Here is a 13,147-nt window from a genome sequence, read left to right as displayed (position 1 = left end):
GCCAGAAGTGACCAGTGTGTGTCCCCACTCTGACGGACGCCCTGTCCATGGGACCCTGGTCTTCTCCTGCCCTGAGACGACACCCCTTCGGGTCTGGTGCAGGTCAGCTCTTCCTCAGAACAGGGATCTCACCTGTACACTGACTGAGTTAGAACCTACTGTCTAAGAAAAGCCCTTCCTGGTCTGGCTTTGACCACAGCAGTTCTGCACTAGAATGTCTTCTGTGCGAGATCCAGTTTCCTGATACCTGAGTGAGCTCTGGGAAGAGGCCACACCTCACTGTGCCTCATGGCTTGTGGGGTCACTTGTGCCCGATACTATAGCAACATGGTCAAGACTCCTGAGGGTGACCCTGGAACTGTGGGCGTCTGGCATCCAGGTCACTGAGCTTCTACATGTGTCCTCATCCCTTGGCTCAACACCTTCGTCCATCATCAAAGCCAGCGGAGTCTTGTGGTGCATCTCCTAACAGGCTTTCCTCTCTCCTGCACTTTCGCTGATCTTGTGATCCCACTGGATCACCTGTAAAACCCAAATATGCTTCTCATCTCATGGGACTGGAAGGCCGCACACGACATCCACAAATCCACTGCCAGTTGGTTTCTATGGGGTTTAATTTATGGCATCAGAAGTGGGATCCATGCAATCCCCAACAACTCCCAAGCCATGAGCAATCAGATGCTGGTACCCACTCTGACCTGTTGAGTTCAGTGCTCTCTGGATGAGTGTGGTCTCGTAGCTTTGTGTGGAGTCTTTAGGGTTTTCTATCTACAGTGTTCCGTAGATCATGAGAATTTGGCCTCTTGTGGTAAAGAATCCACTTGCAATGTAGGAGACCTGGGTTGACTCCCCAGGTGTGAGGTTCCCTGGAGTAGGAAATGGCAACCCACTCCAGGATTCTTGCCTAGAAAGGACAAAGAAGACTGGCGCGCTAGAGTCCCTGGGGCAACACAGTGCCAGACACGACTGAGGGACTAACACACACTTATCTCTAAACTCTATGCCGGCCCAGCAGTTCTGAAACGAAAGCTGACAGTGATACAGGTCTTCTTCACGAAACGGAAGGAAACAATCCAACTTACTACCTCCAGAAATTAAAACAGAAACGCCACAAAAGCCCAGAGGCAGTAGTAGGAAGGAAATGATAAAACAGTGCAGAAATTAATAATGTTGAGAGGAACACACACACAGAACACAAGACGATCAGTGAATCAGGCTGGTGCTGCTGCTGTCAGTGCCGTCGTTTCAAAGACAAAGAAAAGCACAAACCTGTCGCCAGTCTCCCAAGGAGGAACAAGAACTTACTGGAATGAAACAAAATATAGAAAAGACATAAAGCTAATACCTCAGAGATACAGAAAATCATATGAGATGATTACAAACACTTGTATGCCAACAAATTGGACAGTCTAGAAGAAATGGACAAATTCCTAACTGTAAAACCTGCAGGACTGAATCAAGATGGAGGAGACAACATGGAGAGACTGATCATGTGTGTGAAAATTGAATTTCATCATAGTAATTTTAAAATCTTCCAAGGAGCAACAGTCTCGGAACAGAAAGTTTCTCTAGGGACTTTTATAAAATGTACCTATGATGAATTTAATGCAAAACTTCTGAAAACCTATTAGCAAATCAAATTCAACAATGAATAGAGAGGATCATGCACCATCCTCAATTGTCTTTTCCTGAAGGTTTAAGATCCAAGCAGCAGGAAATAGGCTGGTGAAAGTGCTTAGCTTCAAATATGCACCACCTCCCACGAAAAGGAATGGAAAGTAAAGGGGAAGATCAACAGGCCCAGAGGCTGGAAGAGGAGCCAAAGAAGATTATTCCCAGACCTTGGACTTAGTAGGGTTTGCATGGAGGGATTTAAACACTCTCGGGATCAGTGGGGCCTCCCTGGTGGCTCAACAGTGAAGAATCTGCTTGCACTGAAAGAAATGCAGGAGACTTGGGTTCAGTCCCTGGGCTGGGAAGAATCCCCTGGAGGAGGAAATACCAGCCCACTCCAGTATTCTCGGCCTGGAGAACCCCATGGACAGAGGCGCTTGGCAGGCTATAGTCCATAGGGTGGCAAAGAGTCAGACACAACTGTAGCACTGAGCACTCGTGCACACTGGGACCAGGGGTCCTTTCTGACTTACATTTATCCTTTATACGGAATGAAACTCCTTGTAGCTGAGATACGCCTGTCTTCGTGTTGTATTTTACAACACAAATCCTCATGCATAGCTGTTAGAGGACTAGATTTGGGACTTGGGGTTGATGGTATTTAGACCAACTTTGCTCTACAATCTTTATTATAATCGACATTATAATTTAGTGTCAATTCTTAGGTGGACATTTGGGAGGTTTTCTGGGATTTGCTAAGTGTAATGGGCCTGTGGGAAGGATGTATTTGCAGGGCTGAAGGTGGACTGTGTTTGTCTGAATCATTCATTGAGTCTCTGAATGTCATCTCACTTGGCATTAGGGACTTTGGCAAATGTGACTAATTGAGAGGTCTGCTTTTCCTGGATTATCAGGTGGCTCCAGTTGAAACCACAAATGTGTTCATCAGAGGGAGGCCAAGGGCATCTGGCCCTGGGAGAAGTGACCACTGATGGAAGGTGCTTTGCTGGGCTGTGCAGATGAAGGAAGTGGCTGAGAGCCAGGGATACGGGCAGTGAAGCTCTAGACTGGACACGGCAAAGAAGCAGATTGTCCCTGACTTTATCCTTTCAGAGTGCACAACAGGAGCTCAGGTGGGGTGGTCTGTAAGCAAGCCTTTATTTCCCACAGTCCTAGAGGCTGGAAGCCCCAGGTCAGAACACCAGTGAGGCTGCCTTCTGGTGAGGCCCCCTTCCTGGTTCACATCTGGCACCTTCCTGCTGGGTCCTTACCTGGTGGACAGGGACAAGTATGTTCTCTGGGGATTCTTAGAAAGACTCCAACCCAAATCATGAGGACTCTCCTCTCATGAAGTAAGCATCTGCCAAAGACCCCGATTCTAGCAGCATTCTCCGGGGTGCACAGGAATTCCAAACCTGAATTCTGGGGGCACAGATGCATTCAGACCCTGAGAGCCTTGGAACTGTGGTCCTGTCGCATCTGGATTCCAATCCAGTGAAACTGATATCAGACTCTGAACTGTGGACTAAAAGGGAATGTGTGTGTGTTGGTTTGAATTCCACACGTATGGGAACTTGGCACAATGCTCAGCAGAGTGATACAGGCTAGGACGTGGGTCTCACATCCACCAGTGTCTCCCACATGGCTCCAACTTTCTCGGTGACCACAAGCACTGCCCCTGGGGACAGGGCACTGCAGGCCGTGGTCCCTGTGAGGAACCATGTGCTGCCACAGACTGAGGGACTATGCACCCCTCGACTCTGACTCTATAACCCTGCTTGTGGCTGTCTGACCAGATGCCATGTGTGGGCTGCTTGGCAGAGACTGGGAAATAGAAATTCACCCTTGGGATCCCCCAAGGACGATGACACTTTTCAAACTAAAGAGTGAGCCGGAGGACTTGCCAGGACACTCTACAGAATAAGAATCCCATACTTGACATTAACCAAGTATTCCCAGATAATGCCTCCCCTAACATTCCCAAGAAGAATGAGGCTCTCAATACCCGTGCTAAAAAAGGAATAAAAATCCATAACCCTTTGGAGAGAAACCTTTATCTTGAATTTTTCTTTCATATACTTGTCATCTTGAGATCTTGCTCAAAAACACCAGTGTCCCAGGAGAGCATGATCTGATCTCTCAGATTCCAGACTCTTGGTGACGAGAAATCAGGAAAACCATCATTTTTCTCCTGTCTACTCCCAGCACAGCCGCCCTGCCCCTCAGGGTTTCTGACACCCTCAGGATGTGGGTTTTCACACTGTGTGTCTCACACAGTAATAAACAGCCGTGTCCTCAGACCTCAGACTGCTCAGCTCCACGTAGGCAGTGCTGGTGGACGTGTCTGCAGCCAAGGTGACTCTACCCTGGAACTTCTGTGCCTACTTTGCTCCACCATCTTTGCTGTCAATCTGTCCATCCGTTCAAGACCTTGCTGAGGGGCCTGTCGCCCCCAGTGCATGTAGTCAGTAAAGGTGTATCCAGAAGCCTTGCAGGACACCTTCACTGATGCTCCAGGCTTCCTCAGCTCAGCCCCAACTTCACCAGCTGCACCTGGGAGTGCACACCTGTGGACAGGGGACAGAAGTGCATGAACCCCTTTGACTGGACCCTGTCCCTTCTTCACCCCAGCACCAGGATGACCCTGACCTGGAGCCAAGGCCACCAGGAGGAGGACTGTCCAGCTCCAGTCCCTGGTGAGGGCTGTGCTCCCAGGACTGCTGTGCAGAGCCGGTGTTGCTCTGGGTGATGTTCTCAGGGCTCAGAATATCCGTATTTAACCTAGGACACCTCAGGTCACCTGCATGTTCTGAGGCTGAAAACTTTACACTCAATACATGGGCGATATTAGGAAGGAGCAGACTTATGACCCATGGCCATGCTCAGTGGGTTTGTGTCCGTGTCCTCATGCTTGTTTGAGGGCGTGTGTCCTGCCAGGTCCCTGACTCATGTGCACACAGAGCTCTTCCACCGAGGGACCCGCCCCAGAGGACACAGTCCGCATCGTGACCCAGCCTTTAGTGCCACAGAGACATCTTCACTTCTAATCAGTGTGCTCCCCCAAAGTCAGCGACCACTGGGTATTCACATACACACACACACCTACCTGTCACACACACAGCTGTTACACAGACACACACACCTGTCACACACACACACACTTGTCACACACACATACAAAACTGTCACACACAAGCACTCACACCTGTCACACAGACATACAGACACACACAGTCACATAAAACTGTCACACACACACACACCTGTCATACACAAACACAGCCATTCACACACACAGACACAGCTGTTACACACACATACACCTGTTACACACACAGAGACCTGTCACACACATACAGACATATCTGTCACACGCTCACACACCTGTCTCACACACCCACCACCTGTAACACACACAACTGTTACAAACACACAATGTTATATACACACCCTCCTGTAACACAGACATCTACTACACAGAAACACACACCGTTCACACACACACGTTACACACACACACACCTGTTGCACACATACCTGTTACATATACACACCTTTGTCACACAGACATACAGGCACACATACATATGTCAAACATACCTATCACACACACACAACAGTCACATAGACACCTGTTATATAAACACACACCTGTCACACAGACATACAGAGATATATACTCACAAACACTTTCACGCTCACACATACAGACACAAAACGAATCCACACATTCACATGCTCAGATGCACACATAAACACCCTCGCACTTACATATGCACACTCACATGCACACACATACACTCACTCATATATATACACACACACAAACATGCATACTTACTCACATTCACACACTCACATACACACTCACAGACATATAGATATATACTTCTAATGGCCTCACTCTGCTGTGTATTCCCAACAGTCCTGAATATTAAACGTCACCAATCCTTGTCCTGCTAGTTATTGTTTTCAGTGTAAAGAGAAGACTCCATCTCTGAGACTCCCGGCCCCTTCCCACATGCTCCTGGGCAGCAGCCCTGCACTGGGGTCCTGGGCACCCCCTGCCTGGGCTCACAGGGCATTCCTAGCAGTGTTTCTAGTCTGGTATTAAGTGGCTGTGTTCCATCTTCAGACTATTCTTCTAGAGACAGCATGTTCTTTAATCATCTCTAGAAATAGCCTCAATAAACGCACACACTCTGTAGAGAGACCCCAAGGAAGGAGTTTGTGAGAACACCTGGACGTCGCTGCCCTGGGGCTGCAGGGGCACTGATGCAGTTGACACTCACAGTGAGTCCCGAGGCTCTCGAGGACGTGGGGTCCCTTGGCCTCCTGGAGCCCCCCGTGGGCTAACATCATGTCACAGGATAGCTGCACGCAGAAGCACAGGGCTCGATGCCCACTCCACCTACCATTCATTCCTGGGCTCACCTGTTCTTGCAGCACCTGGACCCTTCAGGGGCCCCACAAGAAGGTCCAGATGAGCCCCCTTGTCGGAAACCAGTGCAGTCGCCCCAGACAACTCACAGCACAAACACCTGAGGGGCTCCTAGTGCCCACACCTGTGAGAGGAGACACCTGAGACATCAGAGGAGGACGAGGCAGAGGCCTTCTCAGCTGACTCAGGGGAGGCTGCCCTGAGGGCGTGCTCACCCAGGGAATGGGGCAGTGAGCATGCTCAGTCACCTCAGTCGTGTCTGACCCTTTGATATGCCACAGACTGTAGCCACCAGACTCCTCCGTCCATGGGATTCTCCGGGCAGGAACACTGGAGAGGGTTGCCACAACAGCACCCTGCAGAGAAGCTAGGCCAGCCATGTGCATGTCCCCTGGCAGGACATCGCTTCAGCAGAATGGCCTCGGGGTGCATCCGTCCTCAGACTCCATCCTGCTTCTCTCCATCCCTCCTGACCACCTGCCTGAGGACCTCAGGACCTGGTGTCAGTGGGGAGATAGGTCAGTGGGGAGTCAGCCACGTGTCCTCCAGCAGGACCCTGTGACAAACCTGCTTCCCCCTGTTCTGAGGCTCTGAAGGAACCTTCATAAATATTCCTGAGATCGTCAGATACCCAAGAGCAGGAGAGGGATACTGGCCATGTCGATCAGGCAGGAGAGAGCGGGTCTGAGGCCAGTAGTGAGGGCTCCAAGCCTGGTCTCAAGCTGTGGGTACCAGACCTCAGCGCCCTGCCTCCTGGATGTCGTCTGGCTGTGGTGTCTGCACACTAGCTCCCCTCCTCAAAGAGGCTGCATATCGTAGCTCTGCCAGGTCCCTGGAGGTCACATGTGGGTAGGGGCTACATGCATTGTTGAGGTTGAATACCCATGACTCAGGGGATCTGGGTCTGGACACTGAGCGTCACCAGGGTTTTCAGTATTGGCCCATCCACGTAATACTCCCTCCTGGTCTGCAGTGCCCTGGTCCAGTCGCTTCACTTTGCCATAAGATATGACCCCTCCGTAGGTCTGCAGTAGACAAGAATTTCTGTTCACCTCCTAGGAGAAGCTGGGGGAAGAGCTCTTCTATGAAGGGTCTGCCTGATGAGCCTTCTGGATAGGTGTTAACATTTCTCAGCGTTTGCCTTCCCCTCGTTGCTCAGGTGTCCTGAAGGGATAAATGTGAACACTCAGCTTGAAGATCTGGATATTTCTGGAGTTATATCCCACAAACCATGCACTGCGGCCCCCAGGATCTCTTATCCTCACAGTGGTTATTGCTGATCCTGCAGGAATTGGTAGTAATTACCCTGAAGGTGCTCCTCCTGAAGCTTCGCTTCCATGGGCAGATCTCACCTGGACTGTGGATTGTCCACCTCTCTGGTTTTGTGCTGGGGGATTCCCCTACAATGTTAGGACTCTGTTAGGTCCAGGGAAAGTTTTGGTGTTGAGAATTTCCTTGCTTTAATAATGGAGATGACAGTTTCCACACACACTACCTCTTGATGCAGGAACCAGCAGGTACCAGCTGAGGTTGTGCTTGACCTGGGAGGCGAAGGAGAAATCAAATGTCACTGAGTCAGAGGAGCCTGGACAGACTTGACCAACATAGAGAGACAGGGATGAAGGACTCAGCAGGGCACTTATTTTAGGCTCAGATTCTGAAGCTCTTCCAAGAAGCTGGAATTCAGAAAGCACCATGGTGAGGAGATTGTTACCTCCCTGGTGACCAAGTTCTAGTCAGAAGTCAGGACAAAGCGCCTCTCTGTGATTCAGGGTTCCTGAGGTAATTTGATAGGAGCTGTCCCCCTTCTCCCAGCCCCTTTCCATGTTCCCGTGTTACCAGGGAATGCATTAATCACATCCGTACATGAGGGGGGTGTCCCCTGGGGAGGGGCTGACATGTGGCTGTGCCATGTGGAAGGTTGTTCATTTTCTCCAGGTACATGAACTGCTAACTTCACCAAATCTGGGGCCACCCACATCTGGGCTCCTTGTTTCATTGGCTTGTGATTTTTCTCATTGTTTGGGCTTCCGTGATTCAGTTCAAGCTTTCCTGAGAGCATGCTCCTTGGAAGAAAAGCTTTGACCAACCTAGACAGTGCATTAAAAAGGGGAGAGTTTATTTGCTGGCCAAATTCTGTCTTGTAAAGCTATGGATTTTTCAGTAGTCATGTATGGATACGAGAGTTGGACCTTAAAGAAAGCTGAGCACTGAAGTATTGATGCTTTTGAACCGTGGTGTTAGAGAAGACTGTTGAGAGTTTTTGGTATGCAAGGAGATCAAACCAGTCTATCCTAAAGGAAATCAGTCCTGAATATTCATTGGAAGGACTGATGCTGAAGCTGAAGCTCCAATACTTTGGCCACATGCTTTGAAGAACAGACTCATTGGAATAGACCCTGATACTGGGAAAGATTGAAAACTTGAGGAAAAGGGGATGACAGAGGATGAGATGGTTGGATGGCATCATCGACTGGATGGACATAAGCTCGAGCAAGTTCTGGGAGTTGGAGATGGACAGGGAAGTCTGGCATGCTACAGTCCATGGGGTTTGAAAAGTCAGCCATTACTTAGCAGCTGAACTGTTAGCTCAGTTGGTAAAGAATCACCCTACAGTATAGGATTCGACTCCTGGGACTGGAAGATCTGCTGGAGAAAGGATAGGCTACCCACTCCAGTATACTTGAGCTTCCATTGTGGCTCAGGTGGTGAAGAATCTGCCTGCAGTTTGGGATACCTGGGTTTGATCCCTGGGTTGGGCAGATGCCCTGTAGAAGGGAAATGCTACTCACTCCGGTATTCTTCCTTGGAGAATTCCATGGACTGTATATTCCGTGGGGTCACAAAGAGTTGGATACAACTGGGCAACTTTCACTTTCTCATTGTTTACTCTGTTCCCTTTGTCTTTGTGTGATTTCTGCTGAACGAGACTCACATAAGTATCAAAAGATGGCGCTAGTGATAAGGAACCCGCCTCCCAATAAGCAGACGTAAGAGACACAGGATTGATCCCTGCGTCAAGAAGATGCCCTGGAGGAGGGCATGGTAACTTGCTGCAGTCTTCTTACTTGGAAAATTTCATGGACAGAGGAGCCTCATGGGCTATAGTGCATTGGGTGGTAAAGAGTCTGACATGACTGGAGTGACCAGCATGCATATATTAGGACAAAAGTGATTTAAAATCACCATGTTCCATGAGCTAAAGGTCGTGTTTGTTCCATGAGACAGTCAGGAGGGATGGCTGAACATGAAGATGGTGCTCACAATGGCTTCTTTATTCATCAGGGAATATTCTGTATATTCCTTAGATGTATTGTACTCTCTCCTTGAAAGACTTGTCCTCATATAAACTTCTGGTGGCTCATAGCTTGACAAGAAAGCTGAGGATATCAAGTAGGAATTGTTTTTAAAGTAAAAGCTCCCCTTAGTGTGTGTCCTCGATCTGACGTAAAACCACCCAAAGGACAGAAGTTACTACACCTACTAGAGCCTGTCAATTAGTGAAGGGAGGAATGCCCTTGGTGGAGCTCAAAGAGATGACACCACACTCAGAGCATTATTCATAGTTCTCTCCATGGAAATTCAGTGGGACCCACACCCCAGTTTGATGCAGAAGGTGAGTCTGAGGACACCACAGATATAGATGCAGGAACACAGATGACACAAACTTTTCATCTTCCTGTATCTGTGCGTGGTGTCAGCAGACTCAGCTTCTATCATAGGCTGGTGTGGATATCCCGGTGCATCTCCATGGAGAGAACTATGGCTGATGCTGTGAGTGAGGTGTCAGTTCAGTTATCACCACCAAGGGGGGTTCTTCCCTGGCGCTGGGTTTATACACCTCTGTTGTCTGAGTCCAGCTACACTTGCACTGCTGACCGCTGTCTAGCTCGTTCACTGGCCCTGCTGTGCTGAGCAGCACTGCCGAGTCACACAGAGCCTCTCCTGTGCACTTAGCGAGCTTACACCAAATGTCCAGAGAACGGGCCTAAGTGAGAAGAGGAAGCAACCCTAAGAGACTGTGCCTTTCGTGCAGTGAGAATATTGTCCCCTATCACAACCACCATTCTGCCTCAGAGACTGAAGAGGTACCTAAGAGTCATGAATGCAGAGAAGTTCCCCAGAAAAACTGCTACGAGGAGAAGAAGCCTCCTGACAGGAGACCAGCTGTCAATCACCATCTGCACCTGCTCCTGCAACACACAATTGAGTGTCCCCAGCACCGGCTGGTGGTCATGGAGCCCCCGGAGGGTGGCTGGTGTCTGGGCTCACACTGCCTTCCCCTCACTGTGTCTCTTGCACAGCAACACAGAGCTGTGTCCTCAGTGGTCACAGAGCTCAGCTGCAGGGAGGACTGGTTCTTGGATGCCTCTGCAGATGGAGGTGTGGCTCTTGATGGAGGGGCTGTGGTAAGTGTCACCATTATAATATGTGCTTCCCATCCACTCTAGCCCCTTCCCTGGGGCCTGGTGGATCCAGCTTCCACCATAACCACCTGATGGAGTAACCAGAGACAGCACGTGTGAGGGAGACGATCTGCGAGGGCTTCACCAGTTCTGCGCCCGACTCCTGCATCTTCACCTGGAACAGGACACCCGGGGACAAGAAGATTCAAACCCAGTCAGTCACCTGCTTTCACAATTACCCCCACAGATGTGTGCCTGACGCCTGACCTTCCCCTTGGGGAACAGCCACCAGTCAGAGGAGAAGACCCCAAAGCCTCATCTTCTACACAACAGCTCTGCCTTCACTGAGACCTCCATCCTCTGTGAGCAGAGAGTGGTGAGCTCCAGCAGCCCAGGGGTGGATTCTACCCTGGAGCTTGAGGAGGAATTTTCATTGAGGAGCTCTGTGAGTCCAGAGAGGCTGTGGTCACACTCACCCTGGTCATCTCAGGATCCCCATAGGTGCCTTCTGAATTTACATGTTTGGCAAGCAAGGGTGGGAAAGCAGTGTGTCTATCAGATGGCTTGGAACCAGATCCCAGGGCAGGTCTGCCTTTCTGAGGCCAGAGTCTCTGCCCTGACGGCCCCCACTTCCTGCCCCTTGCCCATCTCAGCTCAGCACTTCATCATCTCTGTCCTTGGGTCTTTCCTCAGGGCTGAGCCCAGCACAGCTCCTCCTTCCTTTTCCTGTGCCAGTGATGGTCACTGTGATGGGAGCGAGGACCGATGTTGGTGGGCTCCAGGTTGACCCCAGGGACAAATTTACCTGAGGGCCTCTGTATTTCCCCTTATGAATGATCCCGACATAAGCTCAGAATGGAGTGTGGACTTCAGAGACGTTGAGGCGAGATGGTATCACCTGGATTGCCCTCACCTGGGATGTTTGTGTGTTGAGTGACTCAGTGAACTGGCCAAAGTTCATTGTCTATATAAGGACACAAGGTAACAGTGTTTTTGTTAAGACGCTTATAAAAGCTAGCATGTTGGTGAATTTGCAGAACAGAATCGGTGAATGATGAGAATCATTGCATATGTAGCACTGGGGACCCCTGACACTGGAGCCTTTGACGCTGCTTGCTGCAGATTCTAATGGTGCGGTCTGAAAGAAAGAAGGAGGTTGTGTCTCTTCCTTCCTCATGTACAAAAACAAAACAAAGATTAAAATGTTTAAATATCTTGTGTCCTTTCAGGATAGTTAACAGGTTTGAAATAAACGAGTCAAGTGTTTTACTGAGTTCCTTTGCGAGAAGAAGAAGGAGAACAAATTTTAGCTGTTGAGTATTATGTGTGTTTGTGTGTGTGTTTGCATAAAGGTATCCTTGCTTCAAGGAAAAATTAAAATATATATATATACACACACAGTTGTCTGAGAGTGACATAAACCACAACAATGAAATACCAGGACACAGAAGAGGGTCTGCGGTGCGGCTCCTGGGCAGGAGGAGGAAAGAGAAGCTCTGAGGAGAATCCCCCCCAGGCCCCCACCGCCCAACGCCTCTTCTGCACCTGCTCCAGGGCTCAGCTCTGTACTGAGTCCTGAGCGCCCCCTGGTGGTCACGGGCCCCTATGCAGGGAGGTTTTTGTCTGGGCTCACACTGACTTCCCCTCACTGTGTGTCTTGCACAGTAGTATGTGGCCGTGTCCTCAGGTGTCACGCTGCTCAGTGACAGAGAGACTTGGCTCTTGGAGTTGTCCTTGGTGATGCTGAGCCGGGATTTCAGGGCTGGGTTATAGCCTGTGCTTCCACCACTGCTTATATCACCGAGCCACTCCAGCGCCTTTCCTGGAGCCTGGCGGACCCAGTGTATACCATATCTGGTTAATGATAATCCAGAGGTCGTACAGGTGAGGGAGAGGGTCTGTGAGGGCTTCATCAGGCTGGGGCCCGACTCCTGCAGCTGCACCTGGGACAGGACCCCTGTGGAGAGAGAGAAGCATGGTGACCCGTGGGCTCAGATGCAGTTTCTCCACGTGCCCGTGTGTGACCCAGAGACACTCACCTCTGGGGGCTGACAGCACAAAGAGGAGGGTCCACAGTGGGTTCATCTTCGAGCAGATGAGAGTCACCACTCCGGCAAGTCTCTTCAAGCCGGAGGAGGAGCCTGAATTTAAGTGAGCTGGTGCTCTGTTTCTACCCTGTGACCTGAGTGGATATTTGCATATGGGAGGGACCTCCTATAAGAAGCAGAAAGCAGTGAATAGAGGTCCTGTCTATGGGACTCCCCCTGTGAGGGGGGTGCTGACTGTGTCCTCAGAGAACTCAGCCCCTCCTGGGGTCCCCTTCCCCACACCAGGAACAGTTGAGGAAGGAAATGATGAAGGAGGTCTGGTCAGGAAACAGATACTTTCAGGGAACATGGCAGATTTGTGGTAGAGACTTTAATCCCACGAACGTGTTTACCTTTACTCATCAGATGCCCACCACACATTCAAGTACCAGTCATTTGATAGACAGAAACTCTTATTTTTTTTTTCTTTTCTGATTACCTGATATTTACTCACTCCATATACAAAGAGAAAAATATACATGTACTAATCACATTGAATTCAAATGCAGTTGAGTAAAATTTAATGTTTATCTGAATTCCCAAAACATTTATATTTCCCTTTGCTTTCTTGACTGTTTTTTCATCTTGAACGGCTTAAA

General features: G+C 49.7%; 1 protein-coding gene across 1 annotated transcript; it reads right to left on the bottom strand.

The window, feature by feature from the left end:
• Positions 1–11,393: 11,393 nt before the first annotated feature.
• LOC123334375 lies at positions 11,394–12,598 on the bottom strand. The gene is made up of 2 exons (XM_044945520.2): positions 12,501–12,598; positions 11,394–12,418 (listed from the first exon to the last, which is right to left on the bottom strand). The coding sequence occupies exons 1-2, from the start codon at positions 12,544–12,546 to the stop codon at positions 11,523–11,525; spliced, it is 942 nt and encodes a 313-aa protein (XP_044801455.2). The 5' UTR covers positions 12,547–12,598; the 3' UTR covers positions 11,394–11,522.
• Between the last annotated feature and the right edge of the window lie 549 nt (positions 12,599–13,147).

This window comes from Bubalus bubalis, chromosome 20 (assembly GCF_019923935.1).
Source record: "Bubalus bubalis isolate 160015118507 breed Murrah chromosome 20, NDDB_SH_1, whole genome shotgun sequence".
Taxonomy (NCBI): domain Eukaryota; kingdom Metazoa; phylum Chordata; class Mammalia; order Artiodactyla; family Bovidae; genus Bubalus; species Bubalus bubalis.
This window is presented reverse-complemented; position numbering and strand designations above follow the sequence as displayed.